The 20122-nt window shown below is 40.0% G+C and overlaps 1 protein-coding gene across 13 annotated transcripts in view; it reads right to left on the reverse strand.

Moving 5' to 3' along the window:
• Nucleotides 1–20122, reverse strand: part of TENM1 (teneurin transmembrane protein 1) — a 375511-nt gene that overhangs the window by 190470 nt on the left and 164919 nt on the right. For all 13 annotated transcript variants that reach the window (XM_083484888.1, XM_083484887.1, XM_083484897.1 and 10 more), the window contains exon 4: nt 3124–3364. In XM_083484888.1, coding sequence (XP_083341014.1) covers nt 3124–3364 — 241 coding nt within the window. The remainder of the gene's footprint in view (nt 1–3123; nt 3365–20122) is intronic.

Here is a 20122-nt window from a genome sequence, read left to right on the forward strand (position 1 = left end):
TGATGGAGAGGGAGAGATAATAAATTCATCTAAGGTGAAAATAAGAAATTGCCTCTAAAAGGGGCCTCTTAACCTTTTTAATGTTATCCTAGCTCTGCTATCCTTTCCCACAAATTGCTGCCTCTCTTTCACCACTCTGAAAGCACTAGTTTTTAATAATAGGGTGCTGTTAGATTGTGCATGTAAACTAGGAATTTACCCTACTTTAAACTAGAGGTTACAATCCTAGACCCATTTTGGCTGGAAGAGTGGTATGATACTGCTTTAAATGTATAGCGCAGATGGGGCCTGAGCGAAATTATGTGTAACTAAAAAAGCTTTGTAATTTTCCTTTGTCCCCCCACACGATTATTCAGTTATTTTTCTGCATCTATTCTTAGATGGGTCACACAAATAAAACAGGATAGCCACTTTTACTCCGGCTGTTCCTGACTAAAAACATCCCTGTACAGAGTCAGATGCAGACTTTGGCTTCTCTGCTTGTCTTGGCCAGCAAAGGACTCTAAATACTCTCTGGCAACTACAGTTCTCCTCTGCCCTTGAGCGCCTTCTTGCTCAGCAGTTCACCCCTAGTTCTGCTAAGTTCTTACAGTGGTGATTCACTGTTGGTTCCTTCTCAGTTTAGAAGAATATCACAGGACAAGCCCCAACTCTTTCTTCAGGGCCTACAGGTTCCTTCCCCTTCCTTCAGGTAAATGGTGAGAGTAGCACTCATCCAAGAAAGGAACACGAGCAAACCCCAAACAATTTCCATCGGGGAACAACTTTGTTGAGGCCTTACTTACTTACTTACTTACTTACTTATTTTAGCATTTCTGCACTGCTGCAGAAGTAGTCTGAAAGGTTAGCAAAACCAAATTGCCAATACAACCTAACAACACAGAACATAATCAATACAATATTTACTGCATTTGCCTTAATATACATAAAGGCAGAATACCTTCTTTTGAATTCAACCTTTTGAAATTGGGTGCACCTCCAACATAATGAATTCAGAAGAAGATATTCTGCCTTTATGTGGTAATTTGAGTGCATGTTGTCCCTGACATTGCCTGCAAGTGAGTAATAAAAATATACTCGTGCTAAGGCATCTAATCCCTCCACCCATTTTTCAAGCTGCACACTACCAGCTTTCCAACTACTTCCCCTCCCTTCAAAGCCACAAAAACAAAAAATGTATTGGGCATGGTGGGAAATTAAGAAAGTGGCTAGACTCACTTTGCCTGTGGCCATTGAAGCCAAGTAAGGCCACTAACAGGGGAAATGACACATCAGAGGACACTATGCCCAGCTCCCCCCCCCAACCCCCACAATCCTGCAGCTGGTCCTGCTTAGATTGTAAGCACTTCAGAATAGGAACATGGCCTTGGTCCAACCACTGTCCCTCAGCCTAACCTACCTAAGAGAGCTTTTTCCTGGACAAAATACAAAGGGGGAGAACTATGCATGTGCTCCTTGCAAGATACATCTACAGTATATATTTACATATCATGTACAGATAGGGCTATTGATAATGATGACTGCGACAACGGTTTGATTTTCTTGTTAGAATCCTCAGAACTGAAGCATGAGGTAGAAATATAGGAAATAGGAATAAATATAACCATTTGTAGGAAGAATTGTCCAGTCCTGAAAGCTGTTACAAACCGCTGTGGTTTTAAGAATTAGAATGAGATTTTGAAGGATATAAGCACTCAACATGTGCATTCTGAATTATCTCTGGTTATTATAGGGGGAGATGAATTAATGCCTCTAAATCTACTTTGAGATTACAAATGTTCCAAATAAAATAAAATAAAAGAATCGGCTTAAACCTATTAGATAGATTTCAGTATTATTATACAAGAAAGATTTAGCACAGTGATACATCTGCCATCAAAATGCGTCTGGTTTGATTGTAAAAGAATTTTGTTCCCTTTCATGTAACTTTGAGAAAAGCGGGGGTGGGGGTGGGAGCAATGCACTGGTGTTTCCTCTTCTGCCATCAGATCATTTGCTGGAAATAAACTGAGAAATAAGGCAGTTTTCTCTACAGTGGTGAAGAAGAAATGCCATATATAAAGTAGCCCCAGGCTACAGTGCTGTTTAAGCAGAGTCTGCACTGCCGTTCTTTGGAATAATACGATAGGTCATTTAGGGTAACTGTTATGGACAAATAACTGGTATCCACCAATATACCACTTTCCTCTGTAGTGTTCATAGTTCATTGGCTGGCCCAGGACCAGTTACCCCACAGGATTGTGGTGGTGAAGACAAACAGGTGAGGGCAGAGACAGAGATACAACTCTGTATGCTGCCTTAATCTCCTGGAAGAAAAGGTGTTACGGGAAAGAATGATTTTCCAGTGCATGAATTTCCCTTCCCTCTTCTCTTTGTCATTGCCAGAAGATGAGATTAAACACTCCTCTCTGTGTTTTTAAGCATCCCTGTGACATCTTAACTCAAGTAACTGTGGTTGGCTTAAACTATGGTTTGATAACAAGCTAGGTTTTGTTTCTTTTTTTTTTTTGTTATACCATGGTGATGGTACTATATATGCTTGGTGATCTTTTCTTTTGTTTAAAATCTGCAATAAATATCTTTTTTTAAAAAAAAGATAACAAGCTAGGATCTAAAACCATGGTTTGATCCTGGATTCTTCTCATTAACAACCTAACTCAGTTCCCAGAGTTTGGGCATCATAGGAAACTATGGTTTGTCAAAAAGTGACACTGGAAGCTTTGAAGCTTTTCCTCTGGCATGCAAAAAAGCAGGAGGGGATGCAAGAGCCTAAGGCTTATGTGGGTTCATTCATGAGGCATTTCCCATTAAACCCAAATTGGTTGACTAGATGACAAAAAATTACACATCAGAAAACCTACATTTAATACCTGACCCCCAATTATAAAGCTACTTTTTCTTTGCTTTATTTATTTAGTACATTTGCATCCTGTTCCACTACTTTTATTCAATAATGTTTGATTCATTTTTAGCATTTGTAACAAATATTTGATATTCTTTCCTGCAAGCTGCTTAGAGTTCTTTTCTGATTAAATGGCATATAAATCCTGTTAAATGAATAAATAGTTTCACATACACTTTATTTTTAGGTCATAGATATGTGCATTGTAGGTTTGTACCTACCTGGTTTCTAGTGGTATATTACTATTCAGGACCCAACTGTTATGGAGATGCACTGCGTCCTGCGTACTGGTTGGAGGGGGAGGAGCAGCTGGGCTAGGTTGGCTGCGGGTCGTCATTGATCTTCCCTGGAAAGAGTCAGCTGTTGAAAGCGGCTTCCTGCTGCAGGTACATGTGTGGGGTGGTGGTGGAGGTGGCGGCAGTGGTCTGAACGTGAACTGGTTTCGTGGGCTTCCTGGCATTTCTAAATGTGGAGAGACATCAAGGGGAGGGGAGAGAGAGAGAGAAACAAGAGAGCCGGTTATTATTTTGAGCAACAACAGAAGAATAAAGAGTTTCCATGCCTAATAGGATTACAGCATTTGTCATAGAGAATGTTGCGATCAATCTGTCTTGGAAATGTAATTTTAACTTATGAGTTCACGAAATGCTTGCATACAAAATGGAGAACATCCACTGATTTGAATCTGTATGAAATGCAGTCAATATAAAAGTTAGTGAAGTGACTTATGCAATTTCTCCTAGGCTTTCTATTTGGTTTTTTTTTGGGGGGGGGGTGTTTTTTAATAAAGACAAAAGAGTCATAGGCTGAGAGTGTGTTACAGCTCAGATGCCACGTGATTTCATCAACTGCATTTCGGAACATAGCGATGAAAGGAACTGTAATGTTTTAGAAATAAACGTCTTTCATGCAAAATCGAAACAGGAGAAACCATCCAATTCATCTATCACATTCATATAATATAAACCATGGGTAGGCAAACTAAAGCCCAAGGGCCAGATCCAGCCCAATCGCCTTCTAAATCCGGCCTGTGGACGGTCCGGGAATCAGTGTGTTTTTTCATGAGTAGAATGTGTCCTTTTATTTAAACTGCATCTCTGGGTTATTTGTGGGGCAAAGAAATTCGTTCATTCCCCCCCCCAAAAAATATAGTCCGGCCCCGCACAAGGTCTGAGGGACAGGGGACCAGCCCCCTGCTTAAAAAGTTTGCTGACCCCTGAATTATAAACTCTTTCAGTAACTAGTAGTCTGTTCCATGGAATAAGGTCATAAACAGTTCTGAAATTGTGTTAGTCCAACTGTGGTGTCTAGCAAACATGCCTGCAAAAGAATCAATGGCTAAGAGAAAGGGACTGAGAAGGATATTCGTTGAAAAGGAAGTGAGTAACAAGGTAAGAGTTTCTTGTGCTAAACTACTGTGAATGGATTTCTGTTAAATAAGCCGTGAATATTAATACATATATTTGGCCATGGGGTCACGAAGAGTCGGACACGACTAAAGGACTAAACAACAACAACAACAACAAAATATTAGCAAAGCTCAGTAATTAGTTTAACTTGAAGCATCCACAGTTACCTCAAAAGAAGAAGTGTTGTTTTTATTTTTTATCATTATTCACTTCATTTCTATACTGCTTTATATTTTTAAGAAAAAAAAATCTCAAAATGGTTTACAACCTACATTAAAACATCAAAGCAAGCAAGAACAAAGCATTACAGAAGAAAGTCAATATTAAAATACACATTCAAGGCAACTAACAGAAAATTTAAATCTTATCTCAAAGATTTCAAAACAAACATTACAAAGGAGGTCAACTACAAAATCTATATAACATTTCAAAAGAAGACATTACTAAAGGAAGTAAAATATAAAATGCACATTTAAAACAGCATAATTATCAAGAGACTAAAATATTCACAAGCGCAGAACATATCAGCTGCTGTTGTTGCCAATCCTGCCAATGGTGGTTCATGGCGGGCAGCAGCTATGGAAGCTCAGGCTCAATGACCTGGGTCTGCCATAAGGGACACCCAATATGGATCTCTGGCGTCTTCAACAACCTCAACTTCTGTAGCTGGAGTCAATCATTGCCCCCACTCCCAGGCCAGGTGGGGAAAAGTCTGTGAACTCTTCAAAGACTCACAGCCAAGAAAATAAAAAAAAAATATTTAAGATACAAGTCTGAAAATCAAGGTGGGAGTTCACAAACTGATCTGTCTAAGAAGACTCCTAGAATGCTTCATGGGTCACCCACTTGCCACCAAGTGTGGCTTTCCTCAGTTTATCAGCTCTTTTCCATTTATATTTTGTGAGACCAAAAGCTAAATCAACAGGGCAAGGCAAGAATAGTTAGTGCATAGCCCCAGGAAGTTGCTCAGAAGGAATGTGGTCCTCTGGTTGGGAAAGAGATGCTGCTCCTTAAATCTCTACATTTGCTTCCTGAATCAAGCACAAATTCTTTGCACTTACCCTCAAAGTCTTCTATGGCCACTTCTCCCTTATGTCTCTGTTGATACATCCTGATACACCACTACCTGTGATCTGTGCTTCTCCTTTTCCAACATCCATCCTTAATCATCCAAAGCTCTTCTGATCCCTGAAATTACTCCACCTTCTCTCGCCTGCTGGTCAGCTTGCTTGGAACTGCCTCCCAGAAGACTTAAGTGATTCCACCACTTTATTTTCTCTAAATTTCTCTAAACAGAAATACCCTTTCAGTGAAGTTTTTGGCACAATACCTATGCCTCACTAAAACCGAGACCCCATCTGCACTATACATTTAAAGCAGCACCATACCACTTTAATAATACTGGGAACTGTTATGGTGCTGAGAGTTGTTGAGATACCTGTATGCCCCACAGAGAGCAACATTTCCCAGAGTATCCTGGGAAGAGAGGTTAATTCTTAAACTAATCTGAGAACTGTAGCTCTCTGAGGGGAGTGACTAATTGTCATTGCAAGAATCACAGCCAAAATGTCATTGATGACTTATAAGGCAAATATCAATACCATCAAATCCAATTATTGATGTGCAACATAAATAGATGCAGCATGCTTTAATTCTGTTTTATTGTCATGTATGGAGATGGTGTCAATCCAAAATATGCAAGCAAGATCCATCCAACTTTCATGACCAATCTACGGCAGGATTAAAGCAATACACTACTGCCATATGACAATTAGGAAGTAACTCTTTTTCTTCCCAATTTGATGTTCAGTTTTATTTTCATCCATCTCAATTACATATCAAAAGCATTAGGTGGAGAAATAGGGAATGGGTACAGCTCAGAAGAAAACTCTTTGGCTAAATTAAAACCACTCATCCATCTAATTTGGATATAGGGGTTATGATATATTGGAGAGAAGGGTCATATTTTAGCTGTACAACACAGTAGGGTGAATCCCTGGCTCCTCCAGATAGGGTTAGGAAACACGGCTATTTGAGACCCTGCTACACTATTGACATTTCAGCTACACTCCTGAGTCTGTGGTTTTAAACTCTGGTTATGTTTTGCTCCCTTACTCACCAGATTGCTAATTCAACTCTGATTAGAGGACCCAATTAACACTGGCGCATTGACTAGAAATTGACTAAGAAAACATGAAGGTTGATTGGACGCCCAAATTAAGAACATACAAAATCTTGAATACCAACAAACATTTTCTGCATGGGAAAAGGGCCATTATATTCACTCTCCTATCACTCCCAAGCTCATCTATGTGAATCGTCCAGAATGTGAAGTAAGAAATTTTACAGATGTCATTAAATATATATAGTTCTCTATAGTTAAAAAAAAGACAAAAAGAAGAGGCTCTAATTAAAACATGTCTTAAAGATAAAAAGCCCTCAAAAGAATCAAAGTGGATATACTGTGTGCATCTCTGTAAGTGCATTCACCACATTCAAATTTTCAAATAAAATAGCTAGATTTATCTCCAGTGATTATGCTGGATGCAGGCACACATTACAATATACTATGGTTTACTGTGACAAAAATAAGGATAGACCCTCCCATTCCCGTTCTTCCTCTGGTTTGAATGTGAGAAAATTAACCACATTTTAAAGCTACAGCTGACCCCTAAAAATGGTTAATCTTAACTATGTTTGGTTGACACCAAAGATGGAAGTAAAAGCTTCCAAATTCTTCCTTGAAGGATGTGATTGTGGGAGTAAAGAAGGAATACATGAATCTTACAAATGTACTTAGAGGAAACTAGGCTTGTTGCCATCTCAATAATCTATGGCTTAGTGCAATGTCCAAATACAGGCATGATTTAGAACAGAGATGGGAGACTTGTGGCCCTCCAGATATTGTTGGACTCCCAATGCCCATTAGCCTCAGACAGCACAGCCAAGAGTCAGAGATGATGGGAGTTGTAGCCCAATATCATCTGGAGCGCTAGAGGTTCCCCATCCCTTAAGCACATTACTTTCTCTCAACTATAATTAACAAGAGTCCTTTTCCCACACATATATTCCTAACCATGTCAGGGAAAATAAAAATAGTAGTCCCAAGGTTAAATGCTGCTTTTGTTGGTTTTTGTTGGCAAATGGACTCAGATTAATTCCATCTCAGATAAACTGGGAGGTGAGACATCTCAACATCTCACCCTAAATTAATTAGTATGGGCTTTCAAAACATAAGCAGATATTTGATGGGAGGGAAAGTAATATAAAAATGAAGTTTTCAATGCTACAGAAAGTTTTGTCTTTTCAATTATCTATTAAAGATGGGGGTTTTTTGTTTTTTTTTAAAGACAACTACACAAGTGTGAAATGCAATTGGATTCTTGTTGTAAAAGCCTAATAAAATACTGTGGCATTCCCTAGCCGCTGCTAATTGCAATTACGTAACATTTTCAAACACTGTCCACGAACTGATTCCTGCTTTGCCTTAACTGCTTTAAGTTTGCACAACCAAATTCTGGACTTGACCTTTGTTGACATTGCTTGACTGGATTACACTGGATTTGAGGCTGCCTGTGTTGACCTGCCCTGAATAGCCTAGGCCTAACTATGCCTACTTCTCTTGTTAGCCTTAGATGTTTGCTGAACATAACGAAGCCCAATGTTATGGCAATCTCCATACCCTCCAATATTTTCCAGGGATAATATTACAATACCCCTGTTTTCAACACCTCAGATCACTGCTTGAGCCCCCACCAACGCCATGCAAAAATTGTGAGTCTGGAGGAGCTTCTTTCTAGAGCAGTTGGAGAAAGAAGCTCAATCAAGAACCACGTGTTTGAAAATACTACGCACTGCATCTAATTCAATATCATACAAAATTGTCGCAGTTACAAATACATAAAGGAATTTCCCAGGGAAACATTCTTTTGTCATATAAAGCCAGCCAAGAAAATATTTCTAACGAGTGCACATCTATTAAAAAGAATTCTCAAGGTGCTGTAATTATTATTCATTTCTAGAATTGTTTCACCATGAAGCTTTACGATTCTATGGGGATTTAATGTTTATGTATTGCGATGGTTGCGTTGACTATTAAAAAGCAATTTGGCTGACATTTTAGGTCTTTTGTTGCCAGTTTTAATTGGATTGTTCATCAAGCGTCAACTCCCCCGTTAACTGCAAAAACTACAGGCCAACATCAGTTTATAGTAATGTCTGTTTAATGATTTTATCTTGTCGGAATGCCAACTTCAAAGGAATATATTTATGCTTTGTTTCATATGAAGATCTATAATTAGATAATTGAAGACCAAATGCAATCATATAGTCAGATGGGACCAAAGAGGTCCTTAGGTCCAACTCCCCACCCACAACTTAGTGCAGGTTCCACAATGCAAGATGCATTTGCAGCATCTGTTACGGCACTCCAGCTTCACCCTGGGCCATGCACCAGGTTGGGAAAGGAGATATGGCCAAAACGAATTTTCCCATTTGCCTGCCCACCCTTCCTGTTACATCTCTTACTGCCACCAGGTAAAAGTGTTTGTTTTTCTACCAACCAGCCTTTCATCAACCAGTCTAGATTAAAGGTTTACAACAAAAAAATACCGTATTTTTTGCACCAAAACACTCACTTTTTTCCTCCTAGAAAGTAAGGGGAAATGTCTGTGCGTGTTATGGAGGGAATGCCTACGGGTGGCATGCCTACGGATTTTCCTCCTCTAAAAACTACGTGCGTGTTATGGTCGGGTGCGTGTTATAGAGCGAAAAATACAGTAGTTGTTTTCAGGGTAAGGGTTTAAGCATGAGAATAGCTGCATGCACACAGAGGCAATCCTCTGAATGGAGCAAAATTACAGTAAAATAAAAGTAAGTTAAACACAAAGCTTTCCCTCTCTAGGCACAATCCCAAAAGGTAATGATCCCACATCAGACTTGCCATATCTTACACCCTCTAACTCCGTACATGAGATCACACCTTCATCTGCTCATCTTCTGGTTCCCTAAAATACCCTCTGGTGTGTGCAAGTCCACAAATGCAAGGAAGGTAGATGGTCTTATTTTTCTGTTCTTCAGTAACAGACATTGCCTGCCTGCAACCTGAACTTTTCTCAATGGATTTTACTTGCTGCTAATTTGATGTATGGACCTCTAATGTTTAACAAGTTAACCCCATAATCCCCAAATAAACCTATGAGAAAGATTTACTAATAACAGCCCATGTCCCTCACAGCATCCCGGGCAGATAGCTACTACTACTTAAATACATCCAGTGAGGCAGCCTCTTCCACTGTCAAACCACCACTGAACTTCTTACTTTTAATAGAATCTGCTTCCCTGGAATTTCTGCCCATTGGTTCTAGCCTTGCTCTTTAGAACAGCAGAGAACAAGGTTGCTTCATTTTCTGCATGGGAGCCATCCAGCTATTTGAAGACCGTTCCCATCAGGGCCCATGAGGAGCAGCCACCTCAGGCAGTGGGAGCAGGAGGTGGTGCTTTTCCCTAACCTTTTATCCACACCCAGATCATCCAAATATTCCCCACAGGACTTGGCTTGCAGGCCTCTCACCGTAGTGATGCCTCTTCTTGTCTTGTATTTGTCAGACTTCCAAAGCCATATATTCAGAGCTGCCTCAAGTTAATAATTATGTGTGGTGATAACTGCAACAGTGATGTTGCTTTTTAAATTTAGAAGCTGAAGCAGTACCTCTTAGGAGGTGTGGTACATTATTATAAAGATGGTGATACTTCTATCGAACAAGACCAGGCAGAAAGAACAAGAAGAGCTGTCTGGAAACCAAAGAACACTCTTTCCATGGAGACCTATCAAAATCCTTACTTCTTTCAGATTATGCTATAAAGATGACATTCAGATTGAAGTTTAGCAAGCTGGGTTACTGTAAAATATTATCAGGCTTTTAGTATGTTTTACTTTCTTTAAATCTATCTTTTTTTCTGTATTTCTTTTTAAAAAGGTAATCCTTTGAATCTGTATTCTACTTTTAAAAAAATCTATTTTTAATAATCCAAAATATGCACATAACTTTGCCTTGCCATTAACTTTATCCAACATCCAATATGCATATTTAAATTTGTATAACCTTTGTATGCTAATCTGGACTAGCACCTAAAGCAGAGCTAACCTTCACAGTCAAACACACAATCTTATGGCACACGCAACAACCTGTTTATTGAGCAGTAATCCTGATTCGGTTGCACAAAGCTTTTGTGGATGTTACGACAACATAGTCTTTATTGAGCATCCAACCTGATTTGCTTGTGTGGTGTTTATACATCTTCCTATTAAATATTCATTCACCCCACTTTTCAAAGTATTTCCCTGTTACTTTCCTAACTGCAAAAAGTCAGGTGGTTTTTTTAAGTGGTTTTGTTGTGCTAGACTAATGGAGTGCTTTAATAAAATTTAATTGTGCAAACCTAAAGTTCTGGTAAAATGCTGACAACCGAGAGGTGCCCTTAGACGTTGGAGAAGTGCCACAGCAGTGCAAATGAGGTCAGGATGCATCCATTTCTTTCCCTTAAGTGGAGAGCCAGAGTTCCAACTGTCCCTTGTCACATATCTTGGCTTTTAGTCTCTTTAAAGATCCATTGAGCCTGTTATACTTTATGAATTATTTTTATGTGACATGCTGTTTCAGAATATAACGTGAAAGTGTCTTGAAAGAACTAAGTAATTGAAAATTGATAAAACTTCTAAGATGAAAGCTTTCCCTGTGTTATTCATCAGGAAATCAATTTTAATGACTTTCATCTCTCTCTATAAACCACATCTCCAAGATGTCCCGTTCTTCACCTGATGCTACAGTCTAGTCACTTAGGAAATATCAACTGCGTAAGTATTTTGTTTTGTTCTATAGACGATTTCTACTTAATAGATCACTATCACAGTGCAGCATAAATACAAACAGACATTGTCTTCACTAGTGATTTTTCTCCTGTTAGCAAAAAGACAAACAACTTGTTTTTACAGCACAGTGCATACTTCTTTTTTAAAGCTTCAATTATATAATCTTTTCATATGAATTATAAATCTACAAAGCTGCTATACATGGAATACGCTTGGAAGGGAATACATGCAAACAGTTTTTTTTTTGTTCAATCAGTAAGAGGGTTGGGACAAAGAGTAACTAGCTTCCATATTGCTCCGTTGGTTAGAGCATGCTGCCGATAACACCAATGTAGCAGGTTAAATCCCCTTATGGGATGGTTACATATTCTTGCATTGCAGGAGGTTGGACTAAATGACCTTCAGAGTCCCTTCCAGCTTTATGATTCTGGAAACCCAGCCAGATGGGCAGGGTATAAATAATAAGTTGTTGTTGTTGTTGTTGTTGTTGTTGTTGTTGTTGTTGTTGTTGTTGTTAAATTGTTGTTGTTGTATTATTATTATTATTATTATTATTATTATTATTATTATTATTATTATCCTTATTATCTGAATCCACTCAAGCCAACTAGTCCCTCTACCAACAAACTGGCTCAGTGGTGGAGGGTGGGGTGACAGAGGGAAGGGCATCAAGGCCCTGTGGCCAGGTTTCCTGTTTCAAGCCCACCAGGACGTTACAGGAACAGGATCAGTTTTTCTGGGTGCAGAATCATGTATTATTATTTTTAAAAAAATTAATGTTTCATTATTTTATTTATTACCTTTGTACCCCATCTTTTTCTCCAAGGAGCTCAAGTTGGTATAGCTGGTTTTACCATTCAAGGCTGGCGTAAGACATTTTGGCACCTAAAGCAGATCTCAAAATGGCATTCCCCTCCCTGCCAGGGAACAAGGGCTGAGGAAAGATATACATCAGGAAGAAGGGTGGGTGGGTAGAAAGATTGACATCAGAATCTGCTGCCCCAGGGGATCTTTCCACCTGCCTGAGGCAGTTGCCTCATCTTGCCTCGTGGGTGGGCTGGCCCTGGGTGGGTTAGGCTGAGAGGCAGTGACTAGCCCATGGATTTATGATTGAGTAGGAATTTCAACCCTGGTCTCCTAGGTCCTAACCTGATATTCTAGTCATTACAGCATACAGTGGTACCTCAGGTTAAGTACTTAATTCGTTCCGGAGGTCCATTCTTAACCTGAAACTGTTCTTAACCTGAAGCACCACTTTAGCTAATGGGGCCTCCTGCTGCCGCTGCGCCACAGGAGCATGATTTCTGTTCTCATCCTGAAGCAAAGTTCTTAACCCGAGGTACTATTTCTGGGTTAGAGGAGTCTGTAACCTGAAGCGTATGTAACCTGAAGCGTATGTAACCCGAGGTACCACTGTACTGGCTCTCAGGAGATTTCTTAATTTCTTTGGCTGCCAGGTCTCCATTGCATGATGCAGTACAAGCAGAGGGTCTCTTGTCATTGCACTATGAGGATAGCATCAGAGCATTGTTCTGTATCTGTAGCACAGGATTATGTGATTTACTGTCTCTACTCACGTCAAGTGGATAGTCCTCTTATACTGGGGAGTTGGGGGTGGGAAAGAGAGAAAGCCATTTCTCCTATAAATATACAGAAGCTAAGCATCACATTGTACTGCCTTCCCAATATATAAGCATTTCTAAGGTACCGCATTGGTCCCATTTTTAGTCCTTTTTATTTCATCTAGCATTTACATTAGAAAAGATGCTAAATTATGACCACTAAGAAATTATAGCAACTATTGTAAGGGGAAGTCATGCAATACTGTTTGATTGGCAACAGAATTTGGGAAATAATAATAATAATAATACATTTTTATTTGTACCCCGCTCTCCCCAGCTGGAGCCAGGCTGAGGGTGGCTAACATCATAAAATGAACACAGTATACAAAGAACAGAAGAACATAAAAACATGCAACACACACACACACACGTCAGTTTTGCTCTGAGATCCTTCTGTACTGTATGCTTTTTATTTTTTGCCAATTGACTGTAATAAATTGAATGACTGATAATAAATCTGATAGTCTTTTAAATAAACAAATAATATTAAGAACAGATCCAAGAAACAGCAGATAAGCTGCTGTAGCAGATTACCACAGCTACCCATTTAGAAACTACCTGTGTATTGTTCATTTGAAGATCAACCTGGTTTTGGTTAGGTTTAATGATAATGATCACATGCCTACAGATGTCTATTTTAACCAGGTATTATTATTTTTTTGCTAAGTTGCACCTTAAATGAACAAGTTAAGATGGCCTTTGCAAATACTTTTTCAGCTGCAGAAATATTCACCCTCCCACTCCCCTGGTACAACATTCAGAAGCTGATTGAGACTACAAATAAAGTTTTATGGGACATGAATCACACAGGGTTTGAATATCCTACATGGTGGTGTAGCTATATTTCTTATGGAAGGCTACAGTACTTAATCATATTTTTTCCTCTGGAAATTTACTGTTTGGGGTATATAAGTATGTTTTATCCCTCAGAGGAAATAACTTTATCTGGAAATATTTCAGTCTAAAATAATAAAAGTGGAAAATCCACAATTTAAACCACAATATACGCAGTAAAGTTTTGGGGTTTTTTCTCCTTAAACATTCAGGGAAAGGCTTTTTCAAGACCAAGTAAGAAAACTGAACAAATTTATATTTCAGAAAATGGGGTCAAAGTCTTAGGCAGCCCTAATGTAGGGCAGATAGAAGCGCAAGCACACAGCCAAAGGCATTTCAAAATGGTTTGTTGCAGATGCTCACACAATGGAACAGGGATGCTATCTGTAAGTCAGAAAAAGCATGGCTCACTGGTAGGGCACCTGCCTTGCATGCAGAAGGTCCCAGGTTTGATCCCAGCATCTTCAAGTAGAGGTGGGAGAGACCCCTGTCTGACATCTTGGAGAGATGCCGCCACTCAGGGTTACCAATACTGAGCTAAATGGACCAATGCTATAAGGCAACTTTTTATGTGGCCTGGAGGAAATCCTGGAGCCAGACAAAAAGGCCCAAAGGACTCCATTTGGCCCCTTATAAGATTAGCAATACACGTAATTATAATGTATTGTTTTATGTAGAACCTTATACCCATATCTGACAAATGGTTGAGGAAATACAGCAAAAACAAGATTTCAATACTGAAATGAGATAATAAGTGTCCCAGAGCCAAGCAAAAGACCTTGTAAGAGTCTTGGAACAATGGACATTTTTGTGATCCAAGAATATTATTTGTTACCATGGCATGAAACATTTTGGCAGGCATCAAACATGAAATGTCATAAGCTGTCAATTTTCAAATACTAAATACCATTGAATATTATCTATCAGATGCTGTCAGAAACTAAACACTATTAAATGTCAGCTATCAGACACAGTTAGAAAGCCCTGCATGACAAATATCAAATACCATTGGTCATATGTGGACTGAGAAGATTCTTTTTTTGGGGGGAGGCAAATATTTGGACATACAGAAAATAGCTGAATAATTGTGGGCGGAAATTTGCAGAGGTGAATTGTAGATCTGGTGAAATTTAGCAAACTCTAAATCAAAATTCAAATATCTTTAATACGGTCAGTAACCAGGAAGCAATTTATAAAATATGACATTAAGAGTAGTATTGTGCTACAAGTAGCAGTAAAAATATGGCCAATTCTCAGAATTGGTGCTTATATTTATGACCAGGTTTCGAGTTTTAAGTTTTTAAAATTCAATTCAGGAGTCGCTACTGTTTATTATCGTTCTTTCGATGTTTACAGTTTGAACTCCTTTGTAGACATCATTGCTCGTCTTATTCTTGTTGCAATGTAACAGTACTTTGCCACGGACCTGTTAATTTCGGGCTCTTTGTCAGCTAAGAGGTGTCTGATATAGGTGTCGTCTGTACTACGAGGTATTTTCCTCAGAATCGGTTCGATCAGCTCTTTTCTTGAGTCTCGATATAATGGGCAGTATAAGATGACATGCCCAATGGTTACTCTAAATCAGAAGTGGGGACCTCTGGCTCACAGGCCAATATTGGACTGTGACATCATTTTCTCCAAACCATACCCAGCTGATGCCACTGGGTGATGTTCGATGAGGGGCAAGGTGTGGGGTTCAATTCTGCTAGTGGCTGCTTCACCAGAACATTCCCTACAGAAAACATGCTTGCAAAGCAGACCCAAGCAGAGAGCAAGATAGAGCCTTCAGTTGGTGAGCAGAGAATTCAGTATTGCTGGGCAAAGGCGCTGGGTTCTGCCCAACCTTGGGGGTGCCCAGTGCACATTTGTGATGTCACGCAGCAGGACGGGACTACAAGGCCCATTGAGGTTGCGGGAACACCTTTTACACCACAGCCATAGGTAGGCCTGGTGAGGCCCGCCACAGCGAGGTCCAATGGGGTCCATCCCCTCAAGATTGCAGGGACTCAGCCCCATCCCAATATATTGAGTGGAGGAGCTAAGGTGTCTTCAGTCCCATAATTGGTGCCTATGCTGCAGGGTGTTGCTTTGCTAGCACATTTCCTGTGGCGAACAAGCAGCCTCTCCCCACACCCCCATAGGAAAAATTTGAAGAATTATACTTGCAACAGAAGTGATGCTTACCCTACACTCCTATTACCTGGTACTAAGTGCATTTAAACCCAATGGACCTTACTTCCAGCTGGGCATGTCTAGATTTCACTGCCAGCAAAACTTTGGTAGGTTAGCAAGCCTTGGATTGAGCAGTCCAGAGGCCTCCAGCTCCCATAAGCCCTATTCAACACAGCCAATAGTCAGGGATGGTGGGAATTGCAGTCCAAAACATCTAGAGAGCACTTGGTCAAGGGAAGGCTTGGCTAGAGTATAAAGCATTAGAGCCTTTATGCTGGAAGGGCAAATTGGACATTGCCCTTGTAGTATGGTCTCGTTCTGTCTCAGCCTTGAAGTTCTCCCTCATAAAGCTAGAATAGTTATAGCTTTCTGATCACTCAAGAGGAAGCATTTAAGGTGGAGGAAATGTTCTAACATCCAAACTGAGCTAAATCATGACTAATGACCACCCATGAATATTATTCTCTTATTCTATGCTGTGATAAAGAAGGAGGATGGGGAAATCAAAAGAGAGTACTTGGGGGAATAAAAACATTTGGTTTTGGTTTTTGAATATTTAAATGAGGCCTCCTAGAAAAAAACTTATCTGGGTTTTGTTTTAGCGATATATAGAGAATGTTTCTGCAGCCCTAGCACCAGCCCACAAAAGTAGAAGAGCATTCTTTGGTTAGTTCCCTGAGTACCACAACATCTCCTCACACCTTCCACAATGTGTCTGAAACAATAATATTTTTGACCACTACCCCAGTGTCTTGCTCACTATTCCAGCGGTTCCTGGTGCCTACTTAGGGTTCATGTTTCCTTTGGAATGAGGGCAGCGGAGATGGTGGTGTCTTTATGACAGATGGTTAATTTACACATGTAAGCAACCTGAGCCTACAGTGGAGGGGTTCGCCACATTAACACCCCAAGAGGGCCTTGTTTCCCCTCATAGTCGCAGCCTTGGATTCAAACAAAAAATCATACATCATTCTATTTCTCTTGGTTCCCAGTTTGCTGCTTTCTGGCTTTCTGCTGCTTTCTGGCCCACATAATTCAACTCTCAACTCCAGCCTTTTGTCTTTCTAAATATCCAAACGTTGAAGGAGGGAGCCCCACCCATTTGTCATTTCACACAGAGCCACTTCCTTTGTCCTCCTTAATGGCTTATCACCTCACCAAGAAGCTAGCTTGGCTATTCCCAAATTATAACAATATGTCATGGAGTAACAACATTCCAAATGTAGCATTTGGGAAGAACATGGCGGCCTGGTTGGCTGCCAGTGCTGGTGCAAATCGTGGTGCCACCTGAGCCAATTACCTAATTTTGTCCTGTGGGTGGGCTGGCCCTGGTAACTGCCAACTGTATCTATTCCCAGCTACAATTTTTATGTAAAAATTTAAAATGAATGCTGCCATACCCCACCTTTACTAGAAATGCCCTTGCCACTGCTTTTTAAATATTTCCTTAGCAAACAAAACCAACAAGGGAACATTTTTTCTGAATCCACTTTTGGCCCCCTCCCCATACCTCCTGAAATCATTGCGGGGGCGGGGGGGGGGGACTGATAGAAAGCTTTGGAACAGCACTATTTAATTGAAAGCTAGCATAAAAAGAAAATGTCCTGCTGATTCTGGGCACAGTAATCTGCCTCATTTTGTTATATGATTCTACTTGTCAGGAAACTTTTAAAGCAACAACAACAACAACAACCCTGAAACACGGTCTTTTTAAAACATAAATATAATATTGCCTACAAAAAGTGACTTAGCCTGGATTTTCTTAACATTTGTAGGCAAATATTGTTGCCCATTACTTTTCCCTAGCTGTTATTGTAAATCATATCCTTGGTTGCACTCATGCAGTTGCTGGCACTGGGCCTCATTCAAAGATGACAAGAGCAAAACAGCAGATAATGCCTCCAATTATAAGACATTTTTAAAAATGGTAGATTAAAGTAAATTCCCTTTACTCCAATCTGCACTGTTATCTCCCAGCTTTATGGCTGTCCTCTGATGGCTTTGACAGGATATATTTGTATCACTATCAGGGCAACTAGAACAGCAACCTTTGCCAACCAGGTGCCATCCATATGCTTTCAAACTGCAACTCCTGTCTTGGCTGGGATGATGGGAATTGTAGCCCAACACATCTGGAGGGTACTTGGTTAGTTGAAGCTGAATAAGAGTGACAAATCATGGCAAACACAAATTTCCTCTGATCCAGCAAGGAAGATCTGTGTCTTGAAGTCACTATTTATGCATTCAGCTTTGCAGATTCTGGGAAAGGCTTCATGCATACAACCATAGGCACAGAGACTACCTTGCTACAGGTGTTCACACTGTATGTAAAGATATCGAGGAAGGTGCTCACAACACTTGGCACAGCCTGAATGATTACGTGGTCCTGTATTGTTGGATTTGGGAGCAAATAACTCTTGAATATGGTTTTTTCCCATTTTAAGACCATTTTGCACCCCTGCTAACATGTCTTCTGTCTTTCCTGGTTTTAAAAGTATGTGGTGTATTCAGAAAAGCAAGAGGTTTGCCCATTCCCACTGAAGGCAATAATTAAGGGGAAATGCATAGCAACACATGGTCAGTGCTAGAATGATGCTTCCTACATGAAGCATCTTCCAAAAATCAAGATGTCTGCCACTAACATGAACAGGACGGCAAGTTATTAGGGAGGAAGCAACATCATAATGAGTGTGAGTGTGTTGTGCTGGAGAGAAGGTAAGGAGACTGATTTTGTTGAGTGACTAAAGTTTATGAGTTTGTATGAACTGCTTATTTGTTTGTGTGAAGTGATGGGAGGGGTACAGTTTAAGTGGTGTTCCGTCAACCTGCAAAGTTTGGGCTGATAAATGAAGGGAAAGTGTAGGTGAATTGTGTCTATTTTGAAAGCCACAATACATACGACCATGGAAAGTGTTTATGTGGGAAGCACTGTAACTTAAAATTGCCATCCTTTTGGTGCATGATTAAATTTGCAAGTGCTTTAACCTTTCTCTTCAGCTTTAGGTCTTTTGAGCCTAAGACACACGTAACATATGCCACACTGAGAGACAGGAAGGAAGGAAGGAAGGAAGGAAGGAAGGAAGGAAGGAAGGAAGGAAGGAAGGAAGGAAGGAGCAATGTAACCAAAGGTTCATAGAGGTACCCTGTGATATTCCTGTGCAAAATCTGTATACAGTAGTACATTGGCTTTCAAATGTAATCCGTTCCGAAAGTTTGTTCAACTTCCGAAATATTCTAAAACCAAGGTGTGGCTTCCGATTGGCGCAGGCGCCCCAGAAACAATAGCCGACAGCTGCAATGGATGTTCGGCTTCTGAAAAACGTTCGGAAACTGGAACACTTACTTCCGGGATTTCTGTGTTCAGGATCCGATTTGTTTGTCAACTAAGTCATTCAAGAACCAAGGTTCCACTGTACATTGACAGCAGTAGTAATTGCTGATCCCAACTTTGCTATGCTAACCTTAATACCTCCAGTGGGAGAATAAGACCTTGCTCTCAGTTGAGTCCCAAACAAATTGAACCAAACTTACTAATACATTTTAGTTCATTAACATACTCTTTTTTTCGGGGGTGGGAATGGTTACTTTCAGGTGATCAGCAGCATGTCCTGAGAAACTGAATCCTCCCCACTGAATGTTGGGAGCTCGGGACAAGTTTGGCTTTATCTCAAGTTTCTAGAGGTTAATTGTCCACATAAAGGAGGAATGCTACTTAGGAATACAAAATCCACCCAAATTTTAGTTGCCACAGAAATAGTGCACAGGAAATATTATACCGCACTTCAAATCATGAAGGTCCTGTATAAATGATTGATGATAACAACTGGATTTCCCAGCAGAAGATAATTAAAACGTACAGGAAACAAAGCCCAATTCCCTTCAATAATCAATCTATCTTAACAGAATATGCAAACTTTAATCAACTTTACATGTTCTTACTGAAGTTTCCCTGTAGGCAAATGAATGCTTTCTGGAATGAGTTTATTTGAATAATTTGCTAAGGGTATCAAGCACACACTGGCAGAGCAACCCTATGCTTGTCTACATGGAAGAAAGTGTCACCAAGTTCAATGGCTTGGAGATGTGAATGAACCCTGTGCTCAGCTTAATGTGGGGAAAATGTGTGGATTCTGTCAGCAGCTGTGCTGTAGCATTCAACACTAACTGCAGTTTCTTATCAAGTGCAAGGGAAGCCCCACAGTGAGTGCATTGCAGTAATCCAATCTTGAAGTCACCAGTGCCTGACCTACTGTGGTCAAATTCTTCCGGTTTAAGAATGACTGAAGATGTTGCACCACTTGCAGCTGGTTAA

The sequence above is a fragment of the Podarcis liolepis genome, assembly GCF_965112155.1.
Source record: "Podarcis liolepis genome assembly, chromosome: Z".
Lineage (NCBI taxonomy): Eukaryota > Metazoa > Chordata > Lepidosauria > Squamata > Lacertidae > Podarcis > Podarcis liolepis.